This window comes from Salvia splendens, chromosome 16 (genome assembly GCF_004379255.2).
Source record: "Salvia splendens isolate huo1 chromosome 16, SspV2, whole genome shotgun sequence".
In the NCBI taxonomy this organism is placed as follows: domain Eukaryota; kingdom Viridiplantae; phylum Streptophyta; class Magnoliopsida; order Lamiales; family Lamiaceae; genus Salvia; species Salvia splendens.
The window spans coordinates 27,196,988-27,215,061 of record NC_056047.1 but is presented as its reverse complement, the minus strand read 5'-3'; the positions used below and the strand labels follow the sequence as shown (position 1 = coordinate 27,215,061).

The 18,074-nt window shown below is 40.2% G+C and overlaps 2 protein-coding genes and 1 pseudogene across 2 annotated transcripts; 1 reads left to right on the top strand and 2 right to left on the bottom strand.

The window, feature by feature from the left end:
* The first annotated feature begins 9,257 nt into the window (after positions 1 to 9,257).
* On the top strand, positions 9,258 to 10,601 carry LOC121771621 (G-type lectin S-receptor-like serine/threonine-protein kinase At1g11330). Its single transcript, XM_042168450.1, has 4 exons — positions 9,258 to 9,356; positions 9,447 to 9,901; positions 9,978 to 10,128; positions 10,203 to 10,601. The coding sequence occupies exons 1-4, from the start codon at positions 9,294 to 9,296 to the stop codon at positions 10,485 to 10,487; spliced, it is 954 nt and encodes a 317-aa protein (XP_042024384.1). The 5' UTR covers positions 9,258 to 9,293; the 3' UTR covers positions 10,488 to 10,601.
* A 55-nt stretch (positions 10,602 to 10,656) lies between these two features.
* LOC121771619 lies at positions 10,657 to 13,581 on the bottom strand (annotated as a pseudogene).
* A 586-nt stretch (positions 13,582 to 14,167) lies between these two features.
* LOC121770431 (uncharacterized mitochondrial protein AtMg00810-like) lies at positions 14,168 to 14,695 on the bottom strand. The gene has a single exon (XM_042167161.1). The coding sequence runs from the start codon at positions 14,693 to 14,695 to the stop codon at positions 14,168 to 14,170; it is 528 nt and encodes a 175-aa protein (XP_042023095.1).
* Between the last annotated feature and the right edge of the window lie 3,379 nt (positions 14,696 to 18,074).

Sequence of the window (18,074 nt, the reverse complement as noted above, 5' to 3'; positions counted from 1 at the left end):
CAATTCTCGGGTGTGTGTGTGGTTATTTGTGTTACTAACAAAAGGGACTTGTCCCTAGTTTTGTACATTTTGTTTTATAGGTACATCATATGGGTTCGTATGCCGAGTCCTCAATTGAGGAGATGTTGGCCACTTTGATAAATAAGGTGGACAAGATAGATACCGTGTTGTCCACATGCAAGCTAGTACCTATACCATGCTTAAAGATAGTGTCTCTATAAAACAAGCAAGTTCATCCAAGAAAACACTACTTCGAGTTGGAAAGGCTTTAACCCCCGACTGGTGGTGATGGTGACACGAGCCAAAGGAGCATTTCCCTAAAGAAGGTGGACCTATCTCATTCTAGCTATCGAACGAAGGTTTCGTCATGGTTGTCATCCAATTTCGCCTCCTTCAAAGAGCTTGATTCAAAGTGAACGTGACAATGTTAACCGCATTGTTAAAGAGCGTGTCAAATATAGGGTGAATTTTGTTGCCAACGAAGATGAAGAGCAATGTGATGATGAAAAAGAGTCCACAGCCATATATGAAGGAGACGCACGCCCAACTTTCAATGATGGCGTGTCTAGCATAGTGGAAGCCGAAGATGAATGTGAGCCGTTGAATGCCCTCAAATCTTGAACACCAAACCAAAGCTACATGAGGTTGCTAATGGAAACAAGCGCTTGAGAGAGAACCGAGAGAGAGAAAAAAGGCTTGAGAGTGAAAGTGAGCCTAAAAAGCCAAGTGAGTGTGAAAAAAGACTTGAGCGTGAGATGAAAAAGTCAAGAGAGAGTGGAGGGGGTGAGAGAAAAGATAAACACCAAATGAGAGAAAACCACAAGCACAAGTGAGTGAAGGGTGCTTGTTAGATTCTAAGGCCACCTTGGGTGGGGCACTAGATAATCCTTTACCCTTTGCCCTTGGTGAGGAATATAAGCTTTTACCCACTAACACTTCTTGTATGTCTTTTTGTGTTGATGAATTTGTAGGAAGCAAAAGTGAAGGCACGGGAGTGGGCATCATGTTGCACTTGTCTTGGAGACTACGCTACGGTGATGGATCAAGAAGAACAAGAGCAAGTCGAGGAACTCCTTGCCAAAGGTTCAAGTGCACTAGCCTTGTCTCCTTTTGATGCCCCTTTGAATGTGGTTGGATTAGAGAAGCTTATTTGTGTTGATCGATTTGTCATTATTGATGTGTGTGATATGTGGCATCAAGAGCTTAAGTTGTTAAATCATAAATCCATCTTTGCTTCGTATGTTGATCATTTCTTGATAAATCCAAGTATTAATAGACATGAGATTTTTCTCGTGGATTCTATATTGAATATTGGAATGACTTCCTTTCATACAAAGATAACTAAGCTTTCGTTTGTTGGTGATTTTGTGCTTCATGATTATGTGGATGGGAATAGTAGAACCAAGAGGAGTGAAATTATTGATGAATTTAGAACTTGGTGTTTGCTATATTCTCGTTGCGAAATGGTTAAACCCTTTAATGGGATTGGAATGTTTTATGGCCGTTTTGTGAAGGATTTTGCCACTCACATGTCACATGTGGTTTGTGTTGTGACTAATGGCATGACAATGTATTGTTCTCATATTTGTGCTCATGTTTTGAAATTGTTGGGGCAATTGAGTGAAATCATTTTTGATAAAAATTTGTTTGTTGATTGATATATCTTCTTGCAAACTTGATGTGAATTGTGATGAACCTACTCTATGTGTTGCATATAAGTTTGCCAATTTGTGGAATAGCACTTACTTGGGCATGACTGAGGTGTTAATGGTTGTTAATGACCTTCCCTTGTATGATCTTGAGGTTAGAGTTGGAGGTTGTTGTGGTCTTCATCCCTTTTATCTCTTTTATCGTCCTATGATACTTGATATGTTCGTGTTTACTCTTGTAGGTACGCGCGGACTGGATTTGAGGACAAATCCTTCAAAAGAAGGAGGGGATGATGTGAATCCGGGTGTCCCAAAGAAGGATCGAAGAACCGGATTTGAGGACAAATCCTTTCACAAAGAAGGAGAGGATGATGTGAATCCGGGTATTCACAATCATAGGATACAATGACATCGAGGGCCATGGGTTGATTGGGGTCTGAGAAGAGGGTGGAGACATGGCAAGGAGCCTAGCCGGATTGGGAGGTCTGATTCAAACTGGAATTTCACTATGAAGATAAAGTCCAAATCCTCTCCTAAGACAACCATTGTCTTCATCGTCGAAAGAGCTTCGCGTGGGTATCTTGCATGCCTCAATCGGATCCAGGATGAGGAAGCTATGGTCGTTTTAAGAAAGCCGCGCAATGCAGAACAAAACGTGCGGGCGGGCGTTTTTCCTCATGCAAAACGCCCGTCGGGCGTTTTTGTCGAGAGATCAATTGTCTTTTTTACCAAGAATTGTTTTATTTTGCTCCTTTTTCACTTCTAGTATAAATAGACATGTTAGGGTTTTTTCTTGAGCAGCTTTTGAACATTTTATAAACCTACCAAAGACTCCATTGTGAGCATTCTCTTCATCTTTGAAGATTTATCAAAATCCCTTGTGGTTGCATTTTAATCTATTGTCGGGCTTAGATTGAATGTTAAGGTATGCAATTCTAGTTCTTGTGTTACTAGTTTTGTGGAGCCATTAGATTCTTGCTTTGGTGAAAGTTGCCTTGGGTTTGTCTTCATTGTTTTGTAGAAGGTCCATAGGTTCCAAGCATCTATCTAAATCATAACACCTTCACCTTCTCCTTTTCCACCATTTTTTTGTTTAATTTCTTGTTGGGTTTGTTTGGGTTATTGAAATATTTACAAGAGCAAGTCCGGGGCAAACATATGTGTCTTGAATCCATAAGATTCACATTACTATTTAAACCATAAAGTGACTTCTTGAGCCTGCATACAAGCTTTACTGTAGGATTAGTGCCTCCTCAACAGAAGCCCAGTGGATAAATTCATATAAATTTCTTCCTCTAGATCACCATAGAGAAGGCATTGTTAATGTCAAGATGTGAATAGATCTCCCAATGTCCGTTCAAAAGACCAGCTAGCAGATAGCCCTCCCCACGAAAGCAGTGATGCGGAAGTTTTGGTGAGTATAGGCAAGTTTAAGAAATGGGAAATCCCCTTACTTAACTTGATGGGAGTGTTGGAAGATATACAAAATCACGGAAGATACACGAAGATTACGGAATCAATTATAATTTCTTTCCCTAATTTTAGCTAGGGTAAATCATGTATATATCTTACCATATGTAGAATGCTCTCTGCCTATATGAGTTTGTACTCCCTCTCCTTGTATATACTTGACTGAATATAATTCCTCCCTTCAACAGAATGCATCGAACCATTTCTTCCTCCGTCTCCCTTCTGCGATGCTTTCCTCCATGAAACTCAAAACCGTTACCCCCACTCCACATTTTCCATGCCTGAAATTTAAAAATAAATTACTCCACGACTTGGAGATTTGATGCTTGAAATTTGAAGTGGTAGATAGTTTCTTTATCCTACATTTATTTCGATTTCATGGACTTATTCAATAAGGGAGTGAAGGGGAATATAATAAATGCATTTTATTCTTGAAAGTTTCGGGTTCTGTTATAGCGAATTACGTCATGTTTATGGCAGTGTTAATATCAATAAGTTCTAAATTTTTTTTAATAGCTAAATCTTTTATGAAATGGAGAAAATCTAACGAGTATGTAATTTTCGTGGTTACGTGAGAATCGGAAGAGCATAATTTAACGCCAACCACACTTGGAATTGCATTATTAGTTGCACTAATTTAAAATCCGTACCCACTAAAGAAAAATAAACAAGCCCAAGAACTATGAATAATTTCATCATGGAAATATTTAAGAGGACATGGATGTTATCATCTACTTGTAAAAGGAGATGTTATTCCCAGAAATTAGGGTATCGAATCGAGTATCCACGTCAAAAAAATATGGATATCCGAACCCGATTTCTGGCCTAATAAACAATCCCGGCTTTGACCGGAGAAGGGGGCACGGCTTTCACCGGACATGGGGGCACATGTTTTACATTGATTCATCGGGCCACATAGAATACATGATGTTGTCTCAATTTTTTAAAAAAATACGTGTTTTTATGTATCGGGTCCATTTTAGGGGAATTAATCCAAAATTATACCTCAATTTGATTGTTTAAATGCCTATACTTTCTGGTGCCATTATAGTTCAAATTCTACATATTTGAATAATACTATGGATTAACACCAATCGCAATATCCAAGATAAAGATAAAATACAATATGTTATAAACAACAATAAGATTTTTTCTAAAGTTAAGTTAGACTTAGGATAAAGTGAAATTGTTTATCATGAAATATAATTTAATTTTGGCATTATGAAGTGGCTAAGATACATTCTCATAGACCAAAATTTTAGGAAAAAACGCAACTCAACATGAAATAAAATTAGTAAACATGATTTTTTGATTTTTTTTATCACAATGTGATAATCAAATTACTCTTACGTGTCATTCTCTTCTACCGAGCGGAATCATTAAGCCACTTACTAGGCCCCGGTCCCACAAAATGGAGAAAAATGATACTGCTGCAATTGCAAACAAAATTTATTTGGCTTTATAATTGGAAGAGTCAAAATCCAAGTCTCCTGCAATCAATTTTCAAAGTCTCCCCCTTGGTGACCACAACATCATTTCATTCTAATTAACGCAATAAAATGATTAAAGATTGTATTAAAAGTGATAATTGGAATTAGGACACTAAAGTGTGAATAGATGATCTTAATAGTTACTCCCTTCGTCCCAGATAGTTTGTCTTATTTTTCCATTTCGGTTCATCCCACGTAGTTTGTCCCATTTCACTTTTTACCATTTTTGGTAGTGGACTCATATTCCACTAATTCATTCTTATTCACATTTTATTATAAAACTAATATATAAAAGTAGGACTCACATTTCCACTAACCTTTTCAACTCACTTTTCATTACATCTTTTAAAACTCATGTCCGGTCAAAGTGAGACAAACTATCTGGAACGGAGAGAGTAATACCCATGTACCATCCAGTAGTCCTCTTATAATATTATAGTATTATAATTCAAAATTATGATTAAATCTACACTTCTAGATTTGAGATGAGTAGATAAATTAAAGTTCATGAATTTCAATAAATAGCAAATAAAATCGGTAAAATTGTCATTCCATTATCATATGATATTTTCATGGTTTTTGTATATTAACATGGCGTATTACAAATGTGAACACAATTACAAAAGTATTTCAACACAATACACGTACTGTACATGCATTATATTGAAAATTTGAAATAAAATGCCCATGCGAGTACTTCAATTATTGGAAATCATATGCCCATTTTTTGTCCTAGCAGCAAGAAGCTTAGACATTATTGTATGAGGTGTCGAGTTTGAGCCCTCTTGACATCTGTTGTAATTTCCTCCTTTCTATAGTATATGAGTTTATTTGTAATTTCCTCTTGTATAGGAGTTAATTTTTTTAAAAAAAATAAATAAGAAAATGCCGTTATGTCACATGATGTAATTAAGATTAATCAAAGTCCACTCTACTGCCATGCGTCTACTATTCAATTATTTATATCTTCAAAACTATAGATGAGTTCTTAGGCCATCCACTACGCTGTCTCTATACCGTCTCTTAAACCGTCCCTTAACTACTATTTGAGCACTATTTGAGGGGCCCCAACTGTCCTTTTTCATCCATCCTCTTAACTAAGGGACGGAACCTGCAACGCTCCGTCCCTTAACCGTCTCTATAACCGTCCCTTAATTACTATTCATTCATTTCATTTAATAATTTTTTTAACCCCATTCAATTTAAACAAACACACTTTATTAAAATTAAAACAACATTACAACTTAAATTAAAAAAACGAAGACATAATTAAAATTCTAAAAAAATAAAAATGACATAATTTAATCTGCTCCGCCAAAGTTTTTCCAATGTGCTCAATTAGATCCTCTTGGAGTTGGGTGTGGGCGTTAGAGTCGCGTGTCCTTGCCCGAATAGCCAACCGTTCTTGTATAGACGGATGCGCTCCACTTCGCGGCGGACTACTTGCGGTTGAGCTTCAGGGGGATTCGGGGTCGAACCAATTTCCCGCATCGGTCCTTCGTCTCGGACATCATGTTGTGCAAGATTATGCACGTATACATGATGTCGACCATGCTCTCCATGAACCAGGAACGAGCCAGGGCTTTGATGATGTTGAAGCGCGCTTGGAGAACCCCGAACGCCCTCTCCACATCCTTGCGCGCAGCCTCCTGCCTCTGCTCAAAAAGCGCCTGCTTTGGGTTCGCAGGCCTGCCGCACGTCTTCAAGAAGGTCGGCCACTTCGGGTAGATGCCGTCGGCGAGATTGTACCCCATTTTATACAGCCGGTTGTTGGCGACGAAGTTGATGGCCGGCGCTTTACCATCCAAAACTTCGATAAAGAGGTCGGACTGTTGGAGCACGTTTACGTCGTTGTTCGAGCCAGGAACCCCGAAGTACGCGTGCCAGATCCAAAGCCGGTAGTCGGCAACGGCCTCGAGTACAAGGTTGGGTGGGTGCCTTTGTGGCCGCTCGTGTAGGACCCCCTCCAAGCCACCGGACAATTTTTCCATTGCCAGTGCATGCAATCGACACTGCCAAGCATCCCGGGGAATCCGTGCACTTGTTCGTGCAGGTTGAGGAGGAACTGACAATCCTCCGTGGTTGGCCTCCGGAGAAATTCGTCACTGAAGGCTGCCTGGACGCCTCTGCAGAGTTGAGCAAGCACATGCGCCCAGTGGTGTCTCCGATGTGCAGGTATCGTCGAATATGTCGGCCGTTTGTCCAGTCGCAAGCTGCCGGATGGCTGCAGTACATTTCTGCAGCGTCGTGTGGCTGGACGGCCGACCACGCGTCGAACCCTTCTCGAAGAACTCTCTCCCTGGCCGCCAAAGTATTCGCTATGTGGAGAAATAGCGGTTTCCGCATGCGAAAACGGCGACGGAAGTAGGTATCTCCCCAAATCGGGTTATCGCAGAAGTAGTCGCGTACTAACCGTGCGCGGCGGCTTCCTCCCGGTTCCGATTGATGTACTTCCGGGAGCGTCGTGGGGGTGGCGCGGCTTCCTCCGCCCTCTCGTCGTCGATCTTCTTCGAGTGATTGTTCCATTAATTGACGCATTTGCTCAAAAGGATCCATTTGTTTGAATTGATTGAAGATGGAAATTGGAGTGATAGAGAGGATTTGAGAGGAATAGATGTGTGTTTGTGTTTGAAATGAGTATGAAATAGGATTATTTCTAAGTAAAATATTAAAAAAATTAAAAAAACGAAAATAAAAATTTAACGGTAATATTACCGTTAATTTTTTTTTATTTATTAAAAGTCGAATTAAAAAAAAAACGAATTATTGCGTCATCAGTGACGACTCCCACTCGCGGGCCAGCGAGTGGGCGTCCGCACGCATGGGACGAGACCGTGTCGCTGGCGTGTGGCGGACAGCGCGTCCCGTGTCTCGACGAGACGGGCTACGGGACGAGACGGGCGCGGGCTAGGGACGGATGGTCGTTGCCAAACGCGTCCCGCGGAGGACCCGTCCCTCTGGGACGAGACGCGAGCCGGCGCGGGACGCGTAGTGGATGGTCTTATGCGTATAAGGATGTGTTTGGCTCGTACGATGTCTCAAATAATCACTCAATTCTTTGTTCATACATCAACACTTGTTCTAATTCTTCAAAGCACTGTATGTTTGAGCTTACAAAATGACACAATTTCAGCCGGTGTGGTGATCAAAGATGGAGAAACCATGGTATCAGCAAGCAGAACTACATATTGAGATTCTTCTCTCCTCCAAACACCACCAACCGCTACGTAGGAATCTCCTTCTCCTTGTCGGAAGAAACCGTGATTTGGGTCGCCAACAGAGACACACCCCTTAAAGATTCTTCCGGCGCCGCTACTCTGTCTAAAGGCGGCAATCTCGTCGTCTTGGACGGGACTAATCGAACTGTTTGGTCGACCAATCTCACCACTACCTCTCCCGTCATTAATTCAATCGTCCAAATCCTGGATACTGGGAATCTCGTCTTGCGGGAAGAGGACTCTGGAGACACGTTTGTGGGAGTCTTTCTCACATCCTACGGATGCTATGGTTCAGGGAATGAGGATAAGCCAGAACGTAAACACCGGGAAACAGGTGCTGCTGACGGCATGGAAAAACGAGACACGACCCGGGGATGGGGAGCTTTACAGGGGGCATCGACGCCATGAGCGGGACCGTGCAGCTTTTCTCGTGGAATGACGGGCGGCCGCACTGGAGGAGCGGACCGTGGAACGGGCAGATATTTCTTGGGATAAAGGACGTGTTCTACGCCTACTTAGATGCGATCGCTCAAGTGAATAGTGATGGTGCTGGCAATATCTTCTTCTTCTCTCCTCCGCCGATTGATGGATTGTCATATGGAATTCTTCACGAAGTGTGATACGAAAGGTGTGGAATAAAATGGAGAAGAGATGGGACGTGGTGGCCTATCCGAAAAAACGAGTGTGATGTTTATGGCAAGTGTGGGGTGTTTGGTAGCTGCAATGCTCGCCTATTTGTAGATGTTTGAGAGGGTTTGAACCTGTAAATGAGGAAGAATGGGGGAGAGGGAATTGGACTAGTGGTTGCAGGAGGAGGAACCAGTTGCGATGTGGAGACGATGGATTTGAGAGGGTGCAGTATATGAAGGTTCCGGACTTTGCTAAACCCTCGTCTTCCAGTGTTCAAGACGAGTGTGCGGCCTTATGTCGGGGGAACTGCTCCTGCATAGCTTATGCTTATGATAGTTACATTGGTTGTATGTTTTGGAGTGATACCTTGATTGACACTCAGGAGTTCGATGGTGTTGGTGTTGACCTCTACGTTCGTCTCTCTGCTTCTGAATTCGGTAATTTCCTTCATAGTTTGTACTAGTTAATGATAAAGTATCAAGGTTGAATGATCTGTTTCTGCATGCAGATAGCCACAAGGAGAGAAAGTTGTACATCATAATTGGAGTTGCTGTGGGTTTTGTTTGCATATCTGTTGTGATGTTTATTGCTTGGTGGTTTATAGTGAAGAGGAAAGGTGATTGACCTATTAGTATTGCTTTTCACTCAACAAATATATATTGCTGCATCTCACTCTTGAAATGATCATGTTCTTTATCAAATTAATCAGGGAGCAAAGCGCAAGATTCAAGTATTTTGGAAGCAGGACAGATGTTCACGATGGATTCAACTGCAATCGTGCTAAAAGATGAAACAAGGAAGTTAATATAGGTGATTTGCCAAAGTTCACTTTCAAGATGCTTGCTAATGCAACAAACCAGTTCCATGAAGATAACCTTCTTGGAAGGGCTGTTTACATGGTACAAAAACTTTAATTGTTAGATGTTCTCAATTCAGCACCAATAGAATGAACAGTAAGATCATACGATGTTTGATGTGTATTTTGGTAGGGGATTCTGGCAAATGGGAAAGAAATCGCTGTAAAGAGACTATCAGCAGACTCCGGACAAGGAATGCAAGAATTCATGAATGAAGTGATTCTGATTTCCAAACTCCAACACAAGAATCTTGTCAAACTGCTGGGAGGTTGTGTTGAGAAAGAAGAGAAGATTCTGGTATATGAATACATGCCAAACAAAAGCTTGGATGCTTGTCTCTTTGGTCATACGAATCCGACAAAGAAGTTGTTAGATTGGAATATGCGTTACAACATTATCGAAGGCATAAGTCGAGGCATCCTGTATCTTCACAGAGACTCAAGACTAAGGGTCATTCACAGAGACCTGAAACCAAGTAATGTCCTGCTAGACCAAGACTGGAATCCCAAAATCTCGGATTTTGGCATTGCAAGAATATTCAGAGACAATGAAGACCAATGCAATACTGCAAGAGTCATGGGAACATAGTAAGTTGGTCTTAATCAGTTACCATGCTAAGAATAAACCAGTAAGTTTTGCTAACACGGTGAGATAATTTTACAGCGGATACATGGCGCCAGAATACGGAATGGAAGGCAGATTTTCTGAAAAATCTGATGTCTACAGCTTTGGAGTGCTGATATTGGAGATTATAATAGGAAAAAAGAACACACACTATTTCAATGATGAATGGTCCTTGAGCCTAATTGGATGTGTAAGCACTTCCCAACTTTCAAATATTATTGTGAAACTAATCCAGCCATTGAATTATTTATGTTTGAATTTCAGGCTTGGAAAATGTGGAGTGAGGGTAACGGTTTGAGTTTTGTGGAGGAAAGCATCGCAAGTAATGAGACAGAGGAAGAGATGGTTCGATGCATTCAGATAGGGCTGCTTTGTGTCCAAGAACATCCCAAGGATAGACCTTCCATTGAAATGGTGCTTTCGATGTTGAATCATGATATCGTGGAGCTGGCAGCACCAAAGCAGCCAGTGCTTTCGGAAAATGGATCAACAGACCAGAATGTTTACACAAGCTACGAGCTCACTATTAGTGTGCTTGATGGACGATGAATCTTTTTCCAACTCTCATTATATTATTCACTTTTGATTGATATTCTATTTTTTTTATAGTGTTTTCACGTTCTAAATCAATATTTGGTTGGTATATATAGTTTTGGCGTCTCATTCCTCGTCGAATCTTTTCATAGCTACACAACTTTCAGTAAGATGTTCTTGGATCTATTTCGGGTACTCATCTTTAATTAATATAAAAAGAAAGGACATTAACAATACAAACAGCTCTAGGAAACAAAATTGTAGTACTACTACAAAGCAAGAAGGGATAACAATTAATATATTCATCGTCCCTCAAGCACGCTGAGAGTGAGCCCGTTATTGGAGTAAATATTTTGCTGTGTTGATCCATTAAGGCCTGGTGTCGAACCATTTTCCGCAAACACTGGCTGCTTAGGCACTGGTAGCTCCACAATATCACCACTTAGCATCGAAAGCACGATTTCAATGGAAGGTCTATCCTTGGGATATTCTTGCACACACAGTAGGCCTATCTGAATGCATCGAACCATCTCTTCCTCCGTCTCCCTACTTACGATGCTTTCCTCCACGAAACTCAAACCGTTACCCTCATTCCACATTTTCCATGCCTGAAATTCAAGCATAACTTATTTAACTACCAGGAATAGTTTCAAACTATTATAAAAAATTTTACAACTGCTTACACATCCTATGAGACTCAAGGACAATTCATCATTGAAATAGTGTGTGTTCTTTTTCCCTTTTATAATCTCAAGAATCAGCACTCCGAAGCTGTATACAACTGTTGAATATCAACTTACTATGTTCCCATGACTCTTGCAGTACTGCCATGGTCTTCATTGCCTGCAAATATTCTTGGCATCCCAAAATCTGAGATTTTTGGATTCCAGTCCTTATCTAGCAGAACATTACTTGGCTTGAGGTCTCTGTGAATGATCCTTAGTCTTGAGTCTCTGTGAAGGTACAGGATGCCTCGCCCAATGCCCTCGATAATGCTGGAACGCATATTCCAATCTAATAACCTCTTTGTTGAATTGGTAGAACCTGTTCAAAACATACAGATTATGAAAACTTTCTGTTGAACATGTTTTTACATGCGTATGAAGATCGTTGAACTGACCAAAGAGACAAGCATCCAAGCTTTTGTTTGGCATGTATTCATATATTAGAATCTTTTCTTCTTTCTCTACACAACCTCCCAGCAGTTTCACAGGATTCCTGTGTTGGAGTTTGGAAATAAATGGCTATCACTTCATTCATGAATTCTTGCATCCCTTGCCCAGATTCTGCAGATAGTCTTTTCACAGCAATTTCTTTCTCATTTGCCAGAACTCCCTGCCAAAACACACATCAGTCATCATAAGATCTTGCCATTCAATCAGTTCAAAACTGAGTGCATCTAATTGTAAAGTTTTTGTACCTTGTAAACAGGACCAAAACCTCCCCTCCCAAGAAGATTATCTTCATGGAACTGGTTGGTTGCATTAGCAAGCATCTCGAATGTGAACTTTGGCAAATCGCCAATATTAACCTCCCTTGTTTCATTTTTTTGCACGATTGCAGTTGAATCCGTCGTGAACATTTGCCCTGATTCCAAAATACTTGAATCTTGCGCTTTTCTCCCTGATTAATTTGATAAAGGACATGATCATTTCAAGAGTGACATGCAACAATTTATATACTTAATGTTTCAAAACTAATAGTATATCAATAGGCCAATCACCTTTCCACTTCATCAACCACCAAGCAATAAACAGTATAAAAGATATGCATACAAAACCCACAAATACTGCAATTATAATGAACAACTTTCTCTCCTTGTGGTTATCTGCATAAAATAGAGATCATTTAAATTCATTCAACCTTGATGCATCATTAACTAGTAAAAATTTTGAAGAAACTTACCAAACTCAGAAGCAGAGAGACGAACGTAGAGATCAACACCAGCACGGTCTAACTCCTGTGTGTCAATCAAGCTATCACTCCAAAACATACAACCAATGTTAATATCATAAGCATAAGCTATGCATGAGCAGTTCCTCAGACACGTGGTCTGACACTCGTCTTGAACCCTCGAAAGCAAGGGTTGAGCAAAGTCCGGAACCTTCATATACCGCAACCTCTCAAATCCATCATCTCCACACTGCAACTGGCTCTTCCTCCTACAACCATTAGTCCAATTCCCTCTCCCCCATTCTTCCTCATTCACAGGCTCAAACCCTCTCAAACAACTACAAATAGGCAATTCCAGACCATTACAGCTTCCACAAATTCACAACAAACAATTCCCTCAATACCAAGCTCAAGTTCTCGTCTCTATATCCAAGTAGACACAAAAAATCCCTTAAACAGATTCTCTCTCTCCCTCAAATTTTCATCCAAAGTCAGAAACAGAGTATCCATCTCCCTCTCGCTCGCTGCTGTACCAGCAGCCGCCGTCCATGGCCGCTGCAATTCGCAGCCGTCGCCGAGCAGCACTGCTCGCATAACAGGTAAGTCCCATCCCCTTTTCCCCATTCTAAACCTTTTATTAAATTCTCTAATTATTCAAATATCAAATATTAGTGGCCAGAAGTATCTTCCAGAATTAAGGTTGAAGAGATAAAACAAAATGGCAACTTCTAATAGCATTAAAGATCGAGGCTTTAACAAAATGTATCAACATACATGTTTCCAGATTTTCAAAAGAATTTGTTCCTGTGAACTACTGTGAATATATGGGACTATGTCATGGGATGAATGTACAGAGTTTCTGAAATAAAGGGGTATACCTTTGGAAAGAAGAAAACTTGCCAGCAAAATAGGAGGGTTTGAGAGCTCTCTCGGTTCTCCTCTGTTAAGAAATTGTGGCTGGCGATTAATACACGAAATTGTTTTGTTTAATGGAGTTTAGGAGGAGAAAAATACCTTTCGAGGAAGAGAAGAAAATAACGGCAGATTGGATGTCAAACTCAAGGTGTTTTGCGATTTCTTTTTTTTTCTCAGATTTCGGATGGAAGAATGTGTGAGGAAAAGAAGACTGCGTGCGTTACAATGAGGAAGAAAGATTTGATTCTTCAGTTGGAGATTTTGAAGAAAAGATGGGATATGGGGTAAACCGTGTGGGAGAAGTTAGGAGAATTATTTAACCAAATATTTGACGGCAGAAATAATTAACAAAATAGATAAAAGGGATAGGGCGAAATATTTGATTTTGAGTATTGATTAAATTGTGGTATTTTATTTTAGTACTTTGGTGTTATTCCAAATACTAACGAACGCTCAAATTTTTCCATCGACAAATCACACGTCATTCTCGTCGACTACTTACACCACACGATTAACCAACAACAATTCAAGTATTTAATATTTCCAGTCGCAACCAATCAAAACAAATACAGATTTTTTTTATTCACTGTCTATCATATCATCTGCTCGTTCTCAAACAACATCTTATCATGAAAAGGTAATAATAAAAGCGGGTATTACACAGATGCTCCTAAGGGCTTGGTGAATATGTTAGCTAACTGCAAGTGATTTCTGATGTGCATTGGTTTGATGACTCCTTCCAAGTACTTCTCTCGCACCGTGTGGCAATCAATCTCTATGTGTTTAGTGCGTTCATGGAAAACTGGATTTGAGCATATATATACTGTAGCTTGATTATCACAAAATAGGGGCACCGCCCTTCTTCTTTCGACCCCAAAATTATTCAGCTATGCAGTGGCCCACACTACCTCACAAGATGCTTGTGCCATAGCACGATATTCAGCTTCTGCTGATGATCTTGATATGGTATGTTGTTTCTTTGCCCTCCGGGAGATTAATGATGTTCCAAGAAATAAACAATAACCAGTCATTGATCTTCGAGTGTCTGGACATGCTGCCCAGTCAGCATCTGAGAAATTGCTAAGTATAGAATTAGCAGCACTTGAGTAGAATAAACTGTGCCCAGGTGTGTCCTTCAGATATCTTAGGACCTTTTCACCAGCCTCCCAATGTTTTTCACAAGGTTTTGACACAAATTGACTGAGTTTGTGAACCGCAAAAGTTATATCCGCCCTAGTTATACACAAGTATAGCAATCTTCCAATCAATCTTCTATACTTAGATGGATCCTCCATCAAGTTACCAGAATCTTGTTTGAGCTGTTTTAGAGGATCCATAGGAACATGAGAGGGCTTGCATCCCAATAGCCCTGCATCTCTGATCAGATCCATGGCATATTTTCTCTGAGAGATCATGATCCCTTTCTTGTTTCTTGCAATCTCCAAACCAAGAAAGTATTTTGGGACTCCAAGGTCTTTAACCTGAAGTGTAGAGTCAAAAATTCCTTGAATTTTTCTATCTGATCAGGGTTGTTTGTAGCTATCAAAATGTCATCTACATATACAACAATGCCAAAGAAACAGATGTTGTCATGTTTGAAGAAGAAGGAGTGGTCTGAGGCTGATTGTTGAAGACCAAAATTAGCTAAATCTTCAGAGAGTTTTAGGTACCATTGTCTTGGCGTTTTTCCTCATGCAAAACGCCCGGTCGGGCGTTTTTGTCGAGAGATCAGTTTTTGTCCAGAAAATTCGCTCGGGCGGGCGAAATGAACCTAGGGAAACGCCCGATCAGGCGTTTTGTCCGGGATGTGTCTTTTTTACCAAGAATTATTTTATTTTGCTCCTTTTTCACTTCTAGTATAAATAGACATGTTAGGGTTTTTTCTTGAGCAGCTTTTGAACATTTTGTAAACCTAACAAAGACTCCATTGTGAGCATTCCTCTTCATCTTTGAAGATTTATCAAAATCCCTTGTGGTTGTATTTTAATCTATTGTCGGGCTTAGATTGAATGTTAAGGTATGCAATTCTAGTTCTTGTGTTGCTAGTTTTGTGGAGCCATTAGATTCTTGCTTTGGTGAAAGTTGCCTTGGGTTGTCTTCATTGTTTTGTAGAAGGTCCATAGGTTCCAAGCATCTATCTAAATCATAACACCTTCACCTTCTCCCTTTTCCACCATTTTTATTGTTTCATTTCTTGTTGGGTTTGTTTGGGTTATTGAAATATTTACAAGAGCAAGTCCGGGGCAAACATATGTGTCTTGAATCCTTAAGATTCACATTATTTGGTATCAAGAGCCATTGGTTCTTGTTCTTGTAATTATTAGAAAATTATAAAAAAAAAAGATACTTCAAAATATATCCATGGGCTTTAGCTATAAATTGATATATGTGTTCTTGGGTATGTCAATGTGATTGTTCCAAAGTTGTAGACCAAAAGTACATCAATTGTTGGGTCTATTGTTGTTGGGTGAAATTGTGCACACAAAGTGTTTGTTGATTTGTCCCATTGGCCTAGCACCTTACTTTCACTTATCTTTTGGCTTCTAGAACTAGTAATTACTTGCCTAGTTGCATATCTTGTTTGTGAATTGTGCTACCCTTGTGGATTATCATCTTGAGAGCAAGTGAGGGAGAGTATCCTAGCCACCAAAATTTCTAAGCCCTCCGAGTGACATTGGGTGTGAGTTTTGGGGAAAAGGGGTACAAAATATGGGAAGTGAGCTCCTCACTAAATTCTCAATTCTCGGGTGTGTGTGTGTTATTTGTGTTACTAACAAAAGGGACTTGTCCCTAGTTTTGTACATTTTGTTTTATAGGTACATCAATATGGGTTCGTATGCCGAGTCCTCAATTGAGGAGATGTTGGCCACTTTGATAAATAAGGTGGACAAGATAGATACACGTGTGTCCACAATGCAAGCTAGTACCTATACCATGCTTAAAGATAGTGTCTCTATAAACAAGCAAGTTCATCCAAGAAACACTACTTCGAGTTGGAAAGGCTTTAACCCCCGACTTGGTGGTGGTGACACGAGCCAAAGGAGCATTTCCCTAAAGAAGGTGGACCTATCTCATTCTAGCTATCGAACGAAGGTTTCGTCATGGTTGTCATCCAATTTCGCTCCTTCAAAGAGCTTGATTCAAAGTGAACGTGACAATGTTAACCGCATTGTTAAAGAGCGTGTCAAATATAGGGTGAATTTTGTTGCCAACGAAGATGAAGAGCAATGTGATGATGAAAAAGAGTCCACAGCCATATATGAAGGAGACGCACGCCCAACTTTCAATGATGGCGTGTCTAGCATAGTGGAAGCCGAAGATGAATGTGAGCCGTTGAATGCCCTTCAAATCTTGAACACCAAACCAAAGCTACATGAGGTTGCTAATGGAAACAAGCGCTTGAGAGAGAACCGAGAGAGAGAAAAAAGGCTTGAGAGTGAAAGTGAGCCTAAAAAGCCAAGTGAGTGTGAAAAAAGACTTGAGCGTGAGATGAAAAAGTCAAGAGAGAGTGGAGGGGGTGAGAGAAAAGATAAACACCAAATGAGAGAAAAACCACAAGCACAAGTGAGTGAAGGGTGCTTGTTAGATTCTAAGGCCAACCTTGGGTGGGCACTAGATAATCCTTTACCCTTTGCCCTTGGTGAGGAATATAAGCTTTTACCCACTAACACTTCTTGTATGTCTTTTTGTGTTGATGAATTTGTAGGAAGCAAAAGTGAAGGCACGGGAGTGGAGCATCATGTTGCACTTGTCTTGGAGACTACGCTACCGGTGATGGATCAAGAAGAACAAGAGCAAGTCGAGGAACTCCTTGCCAAAGGTTCAAGTGCACTAGCCTTGTCTCCTTTTGATGCCCCTTTGAATGTGGTTGGATTAGAGAAGCTTATTTGTGTTGATCGATTTGTCATTATTGATGTGTGTGATATGTGGCATCAAGAGCTTAAGTTGTTAAATCATAAATCCATCTTTGCTTCGTATGTTGATCATTTCTTGATAAATCCAAGTATTAATAGACATGAGATTTTTCTCGTGGATTCTATATTGAATATTGGAATTACTTCCTTTCATACAAAGATAACTAAGCTTTCGTTTGTTGGTGATTTTGTGCTTCATGATTATGTGGATGGGAATAGTAGAACCAAGAGGAGTGAAATTATTGATGAATTTAGAACTTGGTGTTTGCTATATTCTCGTTGCGAAATGGTTAAACCCTTTAATGGGATTGGAATGTTTTATGGCCGTTTTGTGAAGGATTTTGCCACTCACATGTCACATGTGGTTTGTGTTGTGACTAATGGCATGACAATGTATTGTTCTCATATTTGTGCTCATGTTTTGAAATTGTTGGGGCAATTGAGTGAAATCATTTTTGATAAAAATATGTTTGTTGATTGATATATCTTCTTGCAAACTTGATGTGAATTGTGATGAACCTACTCTATGTGTTGCATATAAGTTTGCCAATTTGTGGAATAGCACTTACTTGGGCATGACTGAGGTGTTAATGGTTGTTAATGACCTTCCCTTGTATGATCTTGAGGTTAGAGTTGGAGGTTGTTGTGGTCTTCATCCCTTTTATCTCTTTTATCGTCCTATGATACTTGATATGTTCGTGTTTACTCTTGTAGGTACGCGCGGACTGGATTTGAGGACAAATCCTTCAAAAGAAGGAGGGGATGATGTGAATCCGGGTGTCCCAAAGAAGGATCGAAGAACCGGATTTGAGGACAAATCCTTTCACAAAGAAGGAGAGGATGATGTGAATCCGGGTATTCACAATCATAGGATACAATG

Bases quoted from the DNA above. Each gene is read 5' to 3' on its own strand.
- LOC121771621 (XM_042168450.1), top strand. From the start codon at position 9,294: ATGCTTGCTAATGCAACAAACCAGTTCCATGAAGATAACCTTCTTGGA. The intron at 9,902-9,977 runs GTAAGTTGGTCT...ATAATTTTACAG, and splicing joins GCAAGAGTCATGGGAACATA to CGGATACATGGCGCCAGAAT. The intron at 10,129-10,202 runs GTAAGCACTTCC...TTTGAATTTCAG, and splicing joins CCTTGAGCCTAATTGGATGT to GCTTGGAAAATGTGGAGTGA.
- LOC121770431 (XM_042167161.1), bottom strand. From the start codon at position 14,695: ATGATCTCTCAGAGAAAATATGCCATGGATCTGATCAGAGATGCAGGG.